The sequence below is a fragment of the Homalodisca vitripennis genome, unplaced genomic scaffold, assembly GCF_021130785.1.
Source record: "Homalodisca vitripennis isolate AUS2020 unplaced genomic scaffold, UT_GWSS_2.1 ScUCBcl_30;HRSCAF=681, whole genome shotgun sequence".
NCBI lineage: Eukaryota > Metazoa > Arthropoda > Insecta > Hemiptera > Cicadellidae > Homalodisca > Homalodisca vitripennis.
This window is the reverse complement of record NW_025776174.1, coordinates 100,537-118,566: the sequence shown is the minus strand read 5'-3', so window position 1 is coordinate 118,566 and position 18,030 is coordinate 100,537. Positions and strand designations below refer to the sequence as shown.

Here is an 18,030-nt window from a genome sequence, read left to right as displayed (position 1 = left end):
ACGTTGTCCAAATGAATCCGGGTCAGATTACTACAATTATAAAGGATATTTCAGTACTATACTTCTTGGTGTGGTCGATGATGCCTATTGTTTTACGTACGTTGACATAGGGAGCAATGGCCGAGCATCCGATGGCGGAGTGTTGGCAAATAGTAAGTTGCAACAGGCTATAGATAATAACACATTAAACCTACCTGAAAACGCTTTGTTCGTTGCAGATGATGCATTTCCTTTAAGGGAATATTTACTTAAACCTTACACTAAAAGGGCAGGGCCCTTAACTCTAAAGCAAAAAGTGTTCAACTACAGACTGTCTAGAGCTCGTCGAATTGTAGAGAATGCTTTTGGATTACTGGCATCAAGATTTCGTATATTTGAAAAGCCTATTCCCTTATCACCTGAAAAGGTTGACAGCATTGTTAAAGCAACGATTGCATTGCATAATTGGCTACGTATTAGAAGCCCAGGGGTTTATTTTTACAGAGGTTGTGTTGACGTTGAAGATATTGAAACTGGTGAAATAATTGAAGGTGACTGGCACAAAAACGTGAGAGCAGAAGGTTTACTGAAAGTTAGAAATTTTGGACACTTACGTAATCCTACAAAAAGGGCGAAGATGGTGAGGGATGAGTTAGCAGATTGGTTCATGGGAGAAGGTAGTGTACCATGGCAATTTCAGTTCGTCCAAAATCAGGAACATTTAAGTGTTTGACAATCAATTTGGGCTAATTCAGCCAAATTGGCATTTAATGGTACCATCAATAAATGTATAATGTAACTGTAACTGTATGTATAATGTGTTTCATTTTGAACATTGATTAAATAAACGTTAATGGAAAAAACCGTTTTACATTATGTTGTTATTTAGGCTTAAGTTACCTTACATTACAAAACTTAATGCCTACCTTATTACCATCTTCATTTGGAATTCCAATTACTTGGCTCTCTCTTGTCTTCACAACTGCTCCTAATATGCGGTCCATTGTTGGAAACCACCTCAGTGTCGGTGTGTATACGTCATCTAAACCACTTCCTGAAGACTTGCTTTTTGTTATTTTTACTAGCTCGTTTGAATATGTATTCCTCAGGCTTCGCATCTTTTCTTTAGCATCTTTAACAGTAAAGTTTGGCATATTCATTCCTTTTACAATCTGTAACCAGCCGTCTTCTTTAAGATTTCTATCTTTATATTCCGCCAATTTGTAATCCCATAAACAAGGGTATCCCTCATACAGTTCCAAAAAAGTTTCAATGTTGTTTATGTTCCATTTATCATACTTTTTTACCTTTTTTCCTTCCTTCTTGACAGTCTCCTTTCCTATCACGGGTTTATCACTTTCATTGTTCTCGTTGGTATCAGCCATGACAACTCAGTAACCACTACAACTATAACAAATATACAAATTAACCTTAAACTCAAATGTACAGAGCACACCGGAACACGACTAAACACTCACTTTACTTGCTTACAAGTCGGAGTGGTCTGCAAGTCACGTGTTTACACAGGCAAGTGGAGCCGGCGTGCAAGTAGAACTGACGCGCAAGTTGTTACTTGCGCCGGTAATATTTGTCAGAACAAATATTACCGGCGCAAGTAAACAATGCATGCAAGTCAGCCCTGCAAGTTTAACTTTTGTGCATGTTAGTGTTTACATTTGCAAGTTTTCTTGCAAGTAAAACTTGCGCAAGCGCTACATGCTAGTGTAAACGGGGCTTACGCTTCCATTTAAACTACAAGTATGTTGAGTCGCGCAGCACGTCGCGCGGCTCAAGTCGCGCGGCATGTCGCGTCCATGTGTACGAGGCCTTAAGCCCCCCACACACCTTCGAACATTTCACCCAACCTGACCTGGCGTCGTACCCAACGCCCAACCTGTCAAGTTAGACGTTTACCCCCACACTGTCGAACGTGCGATCGAGCAGGTTGGGTGTCTTGTCAGTTGTATTATGGATTTCGAGACAAGTGTAGCTGTTTGTGCTGGCGCTTTTTGTCTGAAACGACAAAAGAAGAAAAAAGATCGACGCTTGTGGTCTAAAAAATGGTTTTTGGACCGGAGTAAGTTTAGCCATATGTCGCTTCTTGCTGAACTTGCCATTAGTGAGCCTCAAGACTTCAAAAATTATCTAAGGATGAGCGAGGAAAGCTTTGAATATCTATTCGGAAGACTGTGTGAGCACATAGAAAAAGAAGATAGCCTTTTGAGAACCTCAATTCCTGCAAAAGAACGTCTTGCAGCCACTCTCCAGTTTCTAGCCAGTGGTAGGAGCTACGAGAATCTGAAGTTTAGTTGTGCAATATCTCCGCAAGCACTAGGAAAAATCATACCAGAAACTTGTGCAGCTATTTTTGATGTTCTAAAGGAAGATTTCTTAAAGGTAAGTACAAATATTTGTTAATTAGTTTTAACTCACTCTTTTCTTCTTACATTATTATAATCCATAATTTACACAATTGTTTTTTGAGCGCAAAATTGGTTATTGTCGCGCGAGAATAAAGCAGGAGGGTACGAAATGAGTATAACCATCTTCCGAGAGCGACAATAACCTATTTTGCTTCAAATTTATCCTATTACGTTATTACTTATTTTTTAGGTCTAAAAAAACACACATAATTTCAGAAAAAAAATTTATTTTCAAATCTATCTTTTATAAACTTTTCAAAAACATCAAATTTAAAGTCATCAAATAACAAAAAAAAAGCTGTAACAGAAGATGCTGTTGTCAATGTAAAAAACAAAACGAACAAACAAAGATGAAAAAGCAACTTATTATACATTGTCCTCGCTGACACCGGGTAGATTCAAATACTGTTTGAGTTCATTCCGAACTTCTTGTTGAGCAGTTTTTTCTTGAATCGCTAGTGCTTGACCTGCGGTAGGTTTAGTTGCTGTCGTTTGACTTTGAGCAGGTTCTGGTAAAGAAAAATTCTTAGGACAACGTACAGTTTGAGGTGAAATATCTACTTTTTGTTGCTGTACATGTTTTTGCTGTACTTGTTGTTGTAGATGTTGTCGTTGTACCTGATGTTGAGTAGGGTTGATTTGGCTTTGCACATAATATGGGTCAAAACTGAATGTCTGATGTTGATAATTTTGATCTTGTAAGAAATATTCAGCGTCAGCCGGCCTATACGGATATGGATTGTTGTTTTGATTAGTGTCCATAAAATGGTTAAGTGATGGTATATTCCGTTGGGTTGGCTGTTGTTCTGTCAATATGGCCGCAGATGCTTTCAAACTGCCTAACTTACCGTGGAACAAAACATCAGATATAAGCTTTTCTGCAATTACTTGTTGTTGACGGTCCATATCTTCCAGTTGGAAGCCCACGTTGTTTCCAAAAGCCCGGAACTTATTCTGATTACATAGGACAGACGTAGCTGTATCCAAAAATCGTTCTTGTTTCTTTTCAAAATCAGATATCTTTTTTCGGTTTGTTCGAGTAGTTGATCCTGGGTTAGACCTACTTGATACTGATGGGCGACTTACTGGTGTACTTGATGGTGATGGGCGTATATCAGCGTGTATCCCTGTAGATGCGTCATCTTGAGCCTGTAAAAAACACAAAAACTGGGTTTAAAACAGTTATATATAACAGCACGTCAATCAATATTACCTCAATATAACATTGTTAATTTTAATATATTATAATTTTAACTTTTATGTTTACTTTTTGCAGTTTCCTTGCAATGAATCGGACTGGATGAACATAGCTGTGGACTTCAAAAAGTACTGGCAAGTTGAAAACTGTGTCGGCGCTATAGACGGAAAACACATAGCGATTCGTCAACCTCCGAAAAGTGGGTCATACTACTACAACTACAAAGGGTTCCACAGCATTGTTCTTTTTGCTGTGGTCAATGCTAATTATGAATTCATCTATGTAAATTGTGGTACTAATGGAAGAGTATCCGATGGTGGCGTACTTATGGAAACTGATTTTGGAGAGTTGCTGGAAAATAAGGAATTGCACTTGCCGTCACCAACAAGCTTCGATGACAGGAGAGACGTTTGCCTCCCTTTTACATTCCTTGGAGATGAAGCTTTTCCTCTGAAGGAAAATCTTATGAAGCCCTATCCAAACAAAGGAATCACCCACGACGAAAAGATTTTCAACTATCGGATGTGCCGTGCTAGGAGAGTGGTGGAGAATGCGTTTGGCATCTTAGCGACTCGATTTAGAGTCCTTCTTTCGACAATGAATGTTAGTGTAGAGAGGGCAGAAATCATTGTTTTGGCGTGTTGTACTTTACATAATTTTCTACGCCAGAAAAGTCCAACCTACCTAACTCAAAGTAGTGTGGATTGGGAGGACACTTCAGCAGGCCAGTTAAATGAGGGTGAGTGGAGGCAGAACACGCAAGAACTTCTTGGGTTTAAAAGAATGAGGCGGGATGGCAGAGAACAATCAATTGCCAATGCAGTTCGAGGTTGGTATAAAAGTTTCTATAACAACGAAGGAAGTGTTGATTTCCAAGAAAAAATGATTAATAAGCGTTGACAGTTCGGTATTGAGTGTAAACAAGTGCGATGATATAGTTAACAACAACAAAAATTATAAAATATGTTGATTTTGCTATGTAGTCCTATCTTTTTCAATTTGATAACTAAATATTGGTGAACTTTGTACATTTTTTCTAATTCGTTTAGATACCATAACTGTGTCTTATTTATATTTTAATTCGCTAACTTTGGAAAAAAGCAATGTTGTAGTTTATTTAATTATATTGAACTTAGAAAAAAACTAAAGTGTATTTGTTTTCCCTTTAACGTATGCCTAAATATTACTGTATTGCAATTATATATTGCAATTTTGATTAATATATTCATTCTTGAAATTTAACTTTTATTATGTAAACTTATTAGATAAAAAATTAACTTATATTACCCTTCAAACATGTGCCAAAGAGCTTTTTGTCACCCACGATATTTTTAATATTGAGGTATGTTACTCTGAAGACAGTTCTAAGTAAAAATAAATAGGAAGGTAGATAGAAGTAAAACCAAAACAGATGAAATTCCTAGGAAATATACGCGTTTATTCATCACCATGAGCAATGCTCAAGGCTACACCTCTGTGGGGTTAAGTTAAATGACTGAATATCTATAAATGTTAGAAAACTTGCACAACATTAACACGCAAAGGATATGAGTTTTATCCTAATTATTTATTATTATTTATTTATCATAATTATTAAATAGTTTTTATCTTGGGGGCAAAATTATAGTCTATTGCAACGTACTACGAAATTAAGGAATAAAGTTGAATTTTTCAAACATCATTGACATAATGTTATACTGTTTATATATATAAATTAGTTTTGTGCTGTTTTTAACTTTAATATAATTTATTGTAATCTAACTTAACCGTACGAGGTGTTGTCCAAATAATGACCTAGCGCTCAATCCTAAGTAAAAATAAGGAAAGTAATAACAGTAAATTGGTAACAATTAAACTGACACTTACTTTGGTTATTTCGTCCTGCGTTTCCGCTTCCACGTCGTCCACTCCTTCTTCATCTTCTTCAAGGGACGCAATACTTCTGGATCTTTTGCCGATCGAAGATACACCTTTCCTGACTACCTCTTGGTCTGTTATGAAAAGCAGTAAATCAAAATACCAAAGAGATGGTTCATACACATCATCCTGACCACTTCCGGTAATCTTTGATTTTTCAACCTTTTTCAGCTCTCTTCGGAACGATGCCCTCAAGGTTTCGATTTTGGATTTGACAAATTTCTCGTCGCAATCCGGATTAACTTCCTTGCATTTTTCAACGAGAACGGAATATCCTTCTTTTCTGATATTTTTGTTGGAATAATTTTTACTTTTTATGTCCCATAAAGCTCGTTGCTCCCTATAAAGTTCAATAAACTCACACCAAAATGGTTTATTATCGTTAAACGACATTATGAAACTGGCCTCGCTCCGAAAAAACAAATAACAAATCTAGTACTACGCCACTGCACTAGGGAAACTGAGGTCTAGCCAGTCGAGCCGCTCGACAGTTCCCCCACACACAGCCCAACATGACAGGCGCGCGGTTGGAGTTGGGTGGTGCTGTCGTACCCAGCATCCAACCCAACAAAACCATCGCGCATGTTGGGTTGGAGCCCACACACTCTCGAATATGTTCGACAAGACGTTGGGTTCCCAACTGCTCGACCAACATGTTCGATAGTGTGTGGGGGGCTTTAGGCTCATCTTCTTTTGGTAGCTCTTTGATGTTCAGCAATGTATGAACTTCAGTTTCAATTGCTTTCATGTCTTTGTGAAATGGACTCTATTGGTATATTGCATCAGAAGTAGACTCATGTATGTCAGCTTCATCAGTTTCTTCAGTCATCATCTCCGTCAGATGGTAAGGGGTCACATACTTTAGACAAACCTACTAACGATTTTTTAATGTCGAGTGTCATATTTTTGCTTAGTAACACAATAAGTACATGTTTTATTATCGATTTTATAATTTTGTAACTAGAACTATTTATAATTGAGCACATAACTTGAATTATTAATTCCTTAATATGTTTTTTTAGAAGTGAATAAAGCAAGATGAATGTCCTTAACAACTATTTTAACAAAATGTGACACACATATGTACAATGTTACAGTTGGTGTATTTTTAACAGTTTTACTGTTGACTATCTCATGACAAACCAATAAATATGGTACCATAATCATGCAATTCCACTGTATTAAAACTCCATTTATTATATCCCAACTAAAATCTGTTACTACAGGACTACATATTGATCACTGGTTATTGTTAATAAGGAACTGTTTGTAGTGCAGTAGCCAAAAACCAATACTTGCTGCTCTGTGTGAACTACATATAATTCACTAGCAGGGAGAACATTGTCTAAAATTCTGAAAACCAGTACATAGTACAATACTCTTTTCTTTTCACCTTTGGTGGGCTCATAACGCACTACTGTACCAGTAGCATCTAAATGCATTACAAATTCTTGTTTTGCTTTTTTCCTTAGTCTCATTGCCCTCATAGCTAAATTTAGTAATTGTTTACTGTATATTATGACATGTAAAGCATTACCAACAAACTGAACATACTGATCTTGATCCCCAGCTTGCAACATTGCCATTTTCATTAGATCAATCAGTGGATCATTGTCTAGATCGTTGGCGGCTAGAGCCTCTGACTTTGCTTTCCTAAATACAGAGCAAGACTTGGCATCCTGTATTTTGTTTAATAACAATCCATCTACATCTGCATTCTGTATACAATCCAAACGAACAGATTTTGGGTTTTTCATTAAGAGAGTATTTTTTATTTTGTCTCTATCAATTCCACTAAGCTCTCTAGTCTTCTTCAGATTGTGGATACAAGAAGCTACAGATGTATAAACCTTAAATTGAACATCGTCTGAATTTACAACTTTCAAAGACATTAACTTGAATGTTGTGTCATTATTGTGACAACAATAAGCATATATAGATGAAATAGTTAACATTACGCATTTGTACTACACAGCCCTTACTAATGTGGAAAAATCTTTTGATATAACGCTAGGGTACACTGTTGATATTAATCTTCCTTTATCATCCTTCATGGCTGACCAAGTCTGAGAATCTATCAAGAAACTTCCAATTAGCTTATTACAGTTTTAAAGATTCGTCTTGTTTTTGGAAGTGATTTGTTTAGTTTTAAATCTTCCTCTTTTTCAATCTTAAAATTAACTGTTACCGGTAATCTATCTTTTAGATCTGATTTCATGTCGAGTAATCTAGGTTTGTTGTTTTCAATTTCTAAACAGACTTTGTTTAACTCTTTGTTCGGATTAATCTTAACGTTGTTTGTCTTATTTTCATAATTAAAAGGACAAGGTGTGCTTTTAGGACTCGCTTCACAATGATTTACACTATTTTGAATTGAAGTATCTGGCAACGTTGTACTAAAATGTAGTACATTGTTGCCTTCCAAGGTCAAATTATTGCAATCATAAGAACTATCTGATTTTTCAATCTCATGATACGAATTACATGGTCCTGCAAACTTGTTTCCTTGCTCACCTGCATTTGGCTCTACATTAGACGAAATGTTATTTTTCTGTCTGACTATGTTACACTTTATTTCATCTATATGTTTTCTAATGAATCTTATCAAATTATCTCTATGTTTTTTTGTGTTGACAATTTGCAGAGAATTAAAACTCTCTCCAACACATTTTTTCGCTTCCTCAGTATTGCCATTACATGAGCAAATATCTTCTACGCCAACATTATTCAAGATCAGTTTTCCAGTTATTACACTTATTTTCTCATTAACTGGTGTTTGTCTCACACGAGCAACTGATTTACGTAAATTATTAAGTTCCTCCCACATTTTGTATATATATATATATATATATATATATATATATATATATATATAGTACTTGAGTTGGATTTGTGATAGATACAGGTCTATTGTTATATTTTACATCTCAAACCTAAAACAATCATAAAAAATGTACACTAAAATTAAAACGCATTAATAATTTTGTTAAATATTCTCCATGTCCAATATAAAGTGCTTAATGGAAATTGAAATTCTTTTGTTAGCCTACTAGAAAGTTTGGTAATTATTTACTTTAGCCACTTCAAACTTTTAGCCAAAATTCCAACTTAAACTAAGAAAATAAATGTATAGGATACTAGTACAGTAGATATAAAAGGTAGGAAAGCCTAAATAAGGGTAGGGTACGATAAGCGATATAAACAATCAATACTGATAAATTATTTGGAACAATTAATTATTTCAAATAATCTACAGAGGGTGGCCAAATTATTAGACGACTGCTTTTTTAGCGAAGAATATGAAAAAACTTTATTTTAACAACTTGTTACACCTTAGATTACAACAAATACATTTTTTAATACTTTGTGTGCATACCCTTATTCTTAATTAACATTTTTATTCTATTTGGCATGCTTTGGACCAAATTTTTACAATTGTTCCTAATTTCCTCATCATGATGCCACACTTGTATTAACAGTTCAATATGTCCTTGTCGAGTTGTAACTTTGTGATTTTTCATTCTTTTCTTCACAATAGCCCACAGATTCTAAATTGGATTCATGTCAGTGCTATTACCTGGCCATGGAAGTGTACTGATCTCTGATTCACGGAGAAAGTTTGACACAGTCTTCGCTGCGTGGCAAGGGGCTCCGTCGTGCATAAAAATATATTCGCCATTCGGGAACCACTCTTTTGCTTGGGGAATAAGCCTTTTTATCAAAACATTCAAATACTGGTCCTGTCTCATAGTTTTGTCTACTATATACAGTCTTCCTGGGCCATGTACAGACATTACACTCCAAATCATTACCGATGTTGGATGCTTTACAAACTGCTGAATACAATTTTCGTTAAACTCTTCCCCACATTGTCTACGGACGTACTGAGAGCTCTCATCACTAATCTGGAAACTCATCAGAGAAGCATACCTGGAAAAACAAGTTGAATTGTAGTTCACTGTTGCTTAGGTTAGGTTAAATTAAGTTAAATTAGGTTATAGGTTTTGTACGGTACGATAGGCCTACGTAGTAATTTCATCATTATATTGATTACCATAGTTTTAACATTTTAAAATACATTAAAATAAGCTATAAATGCATGACTAGTATATATAGGCATACTGTAGGTTAGTTTACCTTTTCCTAATCTTCAACTGTGAAGCCTTGTAAGCCCTTAGCCCATTGCAGCCGTTTCTTGGCCATGGCAGGCGTGATCTTCTGTTTCTTCCTTGGCCTACATGCCTTTAGGCCTTCTGCACTCAACACCCTCCTTACAGTTCTAGTTGAAACATTCGCTCCGTACTCATTTATTTGTTCAGTCAATTGTTTTGTTGTATTTCTTCTCTTCATTGTAGTAATATTTTTTAGTTTTCTAACCAGTCTGTCATTTAGTTTAAGCTTTCGACCACATTTGCCTACTCGACGTATTCGTAATTCAAATTGAGATCACAGGCCATCTTAATTCTGCTTACAGATTTTTGGGAAATACCTAATCTCTTAGCTATTTCAGTCTGTGAATAGCAGTTTTCTTCCAATAGAAGTTTCACTGAAGCACTTTTTTTGGGAGACAAATCAATTGTTTTCCCAATTGCTGGTCAAATGTTTTCAACACAATTCAGAAACCAAAATGCACTTAAAAGTTATAAAAAAAGCTGAACAAACTGATTTACAACACAAACCGCTTCATAAACACCGTTTGCAATTCACACAATACATAAACAAACGACTACAAACACAAGTAATCAACTTCAATTGTATGCCAAGTTTGAGGTTAGGAATTGCTTATAATGTCCTAAAGAATCAACAGCTGATTCAGTGCTGCCAATGCCATCAGAATCAATACAAAAACATTCAAGCATAATATAAATTGATTTTATACTGTAGTCCATACCAAATTAGGCAGTTTTATTTTAGTTTATACATGTTTTCTAACCAAATTCAAAGTTAAGTCAAAAATGTATTAAACTAATACGTCTAGTCTAATAATTTGGCCACCCTATGTATACCAACAGCTGTGAACACTTTCAAATAATAGACTAAACGTAAGGTAATATTTCAATTTTACATAAGTACAATTTTAAATAGCAGTCAGTTTTGGAAAACCATACGTCATTGCTTTTAAAGAACACAAGACATGTTTTTCGTGGTTTTAACATGTTAGACTCGTACCAAAAAAACCCACTATGTGAAATTTGTGGGAAAGAAACAACTGTAACTGTGAGAGGAGCAAATATGGTTGTCTTCAGTTTTCACGATTTTTGTTATAATACTTTGTTTCACCACTGCAAATATTAAATTCTTATTTTAATTTAAAACACATGATTGTTATTGAGGACTATAGATACTTTTATTTTGATTGTTCGATTGATAGTCCAGGATTTGAGATGCGAATATTAGGTATCGATGGTTACATTCTTCGATTTAAAAAACTGGGTCCGTTTATCGTACCCTACCCCTAAATAATAACAGAAATTACAATGGAAATGCCCCTAGCCATCAATGTTTGAACTTGTTGGTTAAGAATTTTTTAAACTAAAAATAAAAAGTATAACTAAAGAAAGAAAGAAAAAAAACTCGTATAAATTAAAAGAATAAAGAAGTAAAAAATTTGTTCACTTTACACTATTTCGCAACCAAACCCAAACTTCATTCTCATCTACTTGCAGTGTTTCTGTTGTAACTTAGGCTTTCCTACCGTTTATATCTATGTTACTAATATCCTACATTATGAAATGGTCAGAGTTAACACTTACCTCCAGATAAAACAAACAGAAATAGTAATACGTTTAAGAGATAAAACATGTCACCCAATGTCACATGAAAATATGTCTCATTGTGGTGTTTGATGCCTGGCCTTTGTGATACAATTAATTTAATAATAACCTTTTTTAACCGAAATAGATTGCTATTAAGTATACTTACGAGTTATAATATATTGAACGTGCAGAACAAATAGAATTAAACCTACGCCAGGGACGGTTCACTGATAAATGCCGGAGCTGCCGAACCAGTAGCGGTGAGACGGTATTTCAGTAATCAGTACTTTATAACGGTTACTTTTCTACAGTATCTGTAACGGTTACTGAGAACTAAAAATACAGATAACAGGTACTTTATATCTAGTACTCCGTTACAAGGTACAAATATTTTCTCGTACGGATTTCTTTACTAGTCCTGAAGTACTCATACACTGTGTTTAATAACTAAACTGTGTTTATTAGGAAATATACTCAGTATTTTAAGCGTTAATAATACTGATTTAAGGGGAGTCTGATTACCCTATCTTTCCCATGTTAAATAGTACAACTTTATGTACCATTTTCTAACAAACCGTTACAGATAAAAAATTACACCTTTTTTATTTTATTATGCATATAGTATTGTTGTACATTTAAGGCACAGCATTTTAAGGTATCATATATTTAAGTAATTTTTTTAAATTTTTATATTTTAGCATAAAAAATTTTAAAAAGTTACTGTTTGAACGTATGTAACTTGGAACTGAATATAATAAATGTAATTTCCTGTGCCTTAAATCTGTATTTATATATGGCAATAAAAAAAAGTAGGGCAATATCTTTTTTGGTTTAGGAGATAAAGGTACATTTGTGTAAAAAAAACACCGTTTTCCGGCAAACGCATTTAAAGTCAAAATGCAGGTTATCATATGATAATAACTCACCCTAGTGCATTCCAGCTCCATATGCAGGGTTGTCAGGGTCTTCCTGCTGTTCATAATGGTCCTCTAGTTTCCTTTTAGCTGAGGTCAATTCCCGACGACACTTTTTCTCTATGTCTTCTATTGCTTTATCGGCTTTCCTAATCCTAGTATTGTCCAATCGCGTCATCACTTTCACACAGTTTCTCCCTGGTCTAATGTTTAGCTTACTCAAAATTCTACACTTAGCAATGTTTCCATCGTTATAACAAGCTACAGCATCATAAGCTCCAAATTCTAAAGTGGTTTTCATAATAAATGTAGTTTTGGGGAGCCTTGACCAGATAATGCTGTTCAGTGATTCGCACGGGTTTTGAGTGCCCCCATATAAACATTTAGATAGGAGACTTGTTTGGCATAAGTCTCTGAAAATTGGTTTTATGGACTCCATAACAATTGGATTTACATGGTTATGTTCATTGTGATTGTATACTTCTTTAGCCTGAACAGACTTTTGGTATTTACACCAAGTGTCTGGTGTTTTTGGGCAAAGCGCATGAGCTGGACTTTCATTGCTAGAACTGATGTGAAAGTACTCAGACCATATAGCTTGTCTAATTGCTTCAAGGCTATGTACATTTCTGCGAATTGATAATCCATAATATGTCTGCATATAATTTATTACTGAAAAGGTCAAGCGTCCCTTACCTCCGATTGGTTTTCCATCTGAAAGGAGTGTTTTCCCCATTCGCTTCTTGTGAGCTCCCCACTCGCTTCTGGACATGGCCAACACACACTTTCTTTTCAATATGGAAGTCTGATCCATATGGCATAGCTGCTGCAACAGTAGGATATGAGGCACTGTCACCGTCACCTAAAAAGTACTTGTACCTGATACCGTATGTAGCCTCAGACTTACGGAAAATATCCAAAACACCTTTCACCTCCATTCTCCCACTTACGCCTAATTTGCAACACACAAAGTTGATTTCAGTTTTCCTTTATCCAACTTTTTACTGTTATATTAAGAAACATTGTATTTACAAGAGTTACACTGTATGTGAATATTGACACTTAGGCCTGGTCGATTTGTTGTGTTGATCGAAAGGGACCCTTTACACTTCTTGCAAACAGCTATTTTCGATAACATAATTTCTAGTTTACCTAGATTCACAATGTCATTGGCACAAGAATCAAAGCTACAGCTTCCCTCATGGATGTCATACTCACTAATATTACCACTTAATTTCTTTCTTGATGTGCTGTCCTTCTTGGCTGCAGTCTCAACCTGAGGTTGTGAAGGGCCTGGTTGTGGACTAGGGCTACGGCCTAGTGAACTTGATGTACTGCAGCCAACATTTTGCACTACGTTTGTTTTCCCCCCAGGATTACTTTTTCCAAGGAATACATGTTTTTTTTTCTTGAACACCTTTGTAGATCTTGGCATTTTTATAACTGAAATAGCCTAATCACTACAACACATTCATAACCAAACTCACGACAGCTGAAAACATAGCAAGTAAGCAATGTTTGTTATGACAACAACAAACAAAAGTAAACATATGTTTCAGTCTGGTTTGTTGTCCAGTCAACAAGTGTACCAACTAAGCAAACCAAAATTCAATCACAGTTTACAAAAAGCTGTATATATAATAATGTATAATGTTGTACCATAAGTTGTTCAAACAGCTGGTGACTGCCGACCGACCCCAATAAAAATTTGAGTGCGCGCATTTATAAAAATGCCAATAAAAACTGTTCTAGATGTCAGAACTTAATAACTTTGGTGTCAAATGAAACTTAAAAGTCCAAATAATAAGAAACACACAAAAACTAAAAAAAAAATTTTTTGCCCAAAAAGTCATCCGACTCCCCTTAAAGTCTTCTAGTATTTAAAACGTTACAAATATGAAATACTGATTTAGAGGTCTAGTATTTAAAACGTGAACAGTAAGGAAATAATGCTGGTTTCAAGTATCCAGTGTTTGTACTCAGTATCGCCGAGTAACTTGATTTGTTATGTAATACATTAAATGATAAATTCGAGAATATTATCATAGCAGGAGATTTTAACATCAATGTTTTGAACAAAGACAGTACATATAGGAATTTTGTTAGTATTTTAAATTCTTTTAAAGTAAATTTTCCTACTAGAGTTACCTCCGAGTCAGAAACCAGCATAGATAACTTCCTCACTAATATTACAACTAAGAAATTAAAAACATCTGGCCTTATAACACGTATATCAGACCATGATGGGCAATTATTTGAAATTCTTGGTGTACAAAATACTCTTCATTATGTGAATAAAAGTATTGTAGAAAGTTTTCAAAAACTAACACAGATTTATTTTTAAGGCTATTGGCTAGTGAAAATTGGTTAGAAGTTTACCAGGCTAGCGTAGAAACTAAGTATGATGTTTTTTACTCAATATTTGTTCATGTTTTTTAAATTAGCTTTCCTAAATTAATATCTGTTGAAAAAGAGAAAAAACTAAATAGTTTGATTTCAGATGATGAAAAATTAAAAAGGAAAAAATTGCGCAATTGGAGAAAACATATAGGGTTTGGAAAATTGCTTTAAAACAATTAATTAAGCAACTGAAAATTGAAAATAAAATTCAAAAATAAACAACGACAAAAAAAGGTTTTTTGACAGTAAAATTAAGAAATCTACAAATAAGTCAAAATCAACGTGGAAAGTTATAAAATCTGAAAACAACAATGGCACCAAGATCACTGATAACATACAATTAGTCCGGGATGGCACATCCATATCAGACCAAATTCTTGTTGGTAATATATTTAATGATTTTTTTATAAGTGTTGTTGATAGATTTGTGCTTCCAAATATTCAGAAAGATTTTGTTAATCAATCGGGTCATGATAAACCCCCTCAAGCCTCAATTTTTTTCAAATTTAAAGATGTTGATGAAAGAATTTTAAAACTATTGTAATGGCTTTTGAAAACAAATTCTCAACAGGAATTGATGATATACCAATCACCCACATTAACCAGTCTTTTCCGCTAATCTCCAAACCATTATTACCGCTTACCAACAGCATTTTTCTAAATTAGGAATCCTTACCGTATATGGTCTATATATTTTTCAAACTATCGTGCTTGTGAAATCAAATGAAGATAGTATACCTAAATTAGGAGCAAATCATGATTATGACACTCGCCATAGAAATAATCCATCAATCCCAAAACATAACTTAGAACTTTTTAATAAAAAACCCACAGCTATAGGATCCAAATTCTTGTTATTTCTTCAATTTCACAAATTTGCATATTTAACCTCTTCAAGGACAAGTTTTTTTATGTCTTAAATTTTGTTCAAAATTTATTTATAGTAAGTTTGTACTCTCAAAACATCAAATAAAATAAAATTAAAAACATTTATTATATATTTTTTATTGATTTTTTAGTTATCGTACACATATGTGCCGCTGCCCAGATGGAGAACTTTTTCCATGTTACAACTTATTGTAGCGTTACAGAAATACACTTGTTTCTAAAACATTTTATACATTAATTTCATTTAAAACTATAATATGTAACATAACATTGTACTTACCACAATTTGTGTAACTCCACTAGTGCTTGGTAACTTCATAATATACGTTTCTTTATGTTCAAGTGTCTATTTACAATTATTTACAATTCACATTAGCCTACATAGTGCTTATGAGTGAAACCCTGACATGCACTCAGGGCAAAGAGGCACGTCACACTTGAGGCAAAAATAACGTGTTCTCTTTTTGCACTGTTTGTATCTGCATCGTAAAGCGTTAGCAAGATCACGTTTGTCTGGAAAATGACCAGTCACATCGAGTCTAACATCGTCGCTGCACCCTGGTCTAGCTCTTTTCTTTACTTCTATTTCCTCTTGTCGAGATGGGCGGCCTTTCCTTTTCTTTACTCTGGATTCAAACACAGTTTGAAATCCACAAAAGACATTTTATTATTTTCAACGTTTCTGAACACAACCCAAGCATTTACAAGTGCCACGTTTAGTAAATGAAAGAAAATTCTTAGATATAATTTCTTTTTCTGCAGTGCATGGGGATAATGAGCTACCATCCTATCAGACATGTCCACCCCACCCATGGACTTATTGTAGGTAGACACGCTGAATGGTCGTGAAACCTCAACCATCTTGTTAAGAATTCTTGAATACCGTTGAACTTTGTCCATAGGCTCTTTACCAGCGAATGTCGAGAGCATATGCACTGGTCCGTTATCCATCCATCTTGTTATAGTGATATTATCTGTTGATGTAACCACACTCATTGTTCCTCGTCCTTTTTGCCTAGATCCTTTTCTGATTTCAACATTTCATCGGCACCCATCATGCGGTTTTTCCGCAAGGTTCCTACTACATATATATATTTTTTTTCAACAACTCTTTACACAGTGGAATACTATTGAATAGATTGTCTAAATACAATTTGTGGTTTACGCCTTCAAGCCCTTTGCATAACCTTATAACAGTGTCCGCAATAGGACCCATCGGACTGTTAGAATTGTCATTTTTAGTTGAACCCTGGTACATCTCAAACTTAGATACATAACCGTCGGCGCTAGCAACAACCCAGGCTTTGAACCCCCACTTCTTTGGTTTAGATTTTATATACTGTTTTGCTCTGCTTCTCCCTTTGAACGGAATTATCATCTCATCAATCGCTACATTTTCTGTTGGGGAAGCAACTTGTCCAAATGACTCATTGAGGGATTGTATTACTGGTCGGATTTTGATGAAAATGTCCTTATTATTTTCTGGCAAGGCGTCATTGTCAATGAAATGGATGTACCTTTTAAGTTTTTCAAATCTTTTCAAATTTATGGATTCATAAGGGGTAGCCTAATCAAACTGCTTGAAGACCAATACATCCGATAGGCAGGGTAACGGAAAACTGTCATAGCAACATTAGTTGTCAAAAATAACAAAATCTCTTCAGCAGATGTACTAAAATTGTGATCGTTGTTTTGGATGGCATAGCGTGTTGTTTCTTTGGCAATTGTGTCTAATAGAGTTTCTGGAAAAGTATTTTTGAAGTTGTAAAGGGGTGTTTTAGGTCCATTAATTTCATTTAAATTATAATAAACTTGAATACCTCTGAAAGGTGGTATGTTATTAGAAAATTGATTGTCATTGCACTGCCATACAAGTTTTGGTTGTTTTGGTGCTTTGCATTTTAGAGTTTTGATCGGACTAGGCCTATCTTTAGGTTTTGAAATTGATTGTTTTGATTTTCTTTCATTTTTCCTTAGCTTGCTAGGCCTATCTGTATCAATTTGAGATTTATTTTTACGCTTTGAAATAATTTGGGGTAATTTAGGACTAGGCCTACCAACTGAAATACCTGCAGATTGTTGAGGGTATGCTAAGATTGTCAACAATATCTAAACTTTGGGCTAGGCCTAAATTTACAGAGTTTGAATCCAATATTTTGTCACTAACAGTGAGACTATCAGAAATGGTAGGTGCGTCATTAGGCATATCTTGAATGTTTTCCAATAGATTAAGGCATATGTCTGAAATGTTTACATGAAGCCTTCCAGTTCAAATGGAGCTATGTGCCATTTTAAGAACTTTTGGAAAACAACAAAACACTGTTTTATTCGTATAATAATTATTTTTCTTAATTGAAATTAAGTAAACATGTTTTCTATAAATATATGAACTCTTCTATGCCTTTAAAAATCTTTTATATGTAATGAAAATATTTAAAAAAAAATTTTTAATTGACATTTTTGGAAAAGAGCTATGTGCCTTATGCATAGGCGTTCTAAAAGAGCTAAGTCCAGGTATTAAAAAAAAAACAAGATATTATGTTAGTAAAACATGT

At 34.6% G+C, this 18,030-nt stretch overlaps 2 protein-coding genes across 2 annotated transcripts; one reads left to right on the top strand and one right to left on the bottom strand.

Annotated features, from left to right (window-relative positions):
• Positions 1-1,221: 1,221 nt before the first annotated feature.
• Positions 1,222-5,565, top strand: LOC124370193 (putative nuclease HARBI1). Its single transcript, XM_046828484.1, has 2 exons — positions 1,222-2,376; positions 3,679-5,565. Exons 1-2 carry the CDS (start codon positions 1,948-1,950, stop codon positions 4,498-4,500), a joined length of 1,251 nt encoding a protein of 416 aa, XP_046684440.1. The 5' UTR covers positions 1,222-1,947; the 3' UTR covers positions 4,501-5,565.
• Positions 2,723-6,191, bottom strand: LOC124370194. The gene is made up of 2 exons (XM_046828486.1): positions 5,467-6,191; positions 2,723-3,551 (listed from the first exon to the last, which is right to left on the bottom strand). Exons 1-2 carry the CDS (start codon positions 5,908-5,910, stop codon positions 2,769-2,771), a joined length of 1,227 nt encoding a protein of 408 aa, XP_046684442.1. The 5' UTR covers positions 5,911-6,191; the 3' UTR covers positions 2,723-2,768.
• Between the last annotated feature and the right edge of the window lie 11,839 nt (positions 6,192-18,030).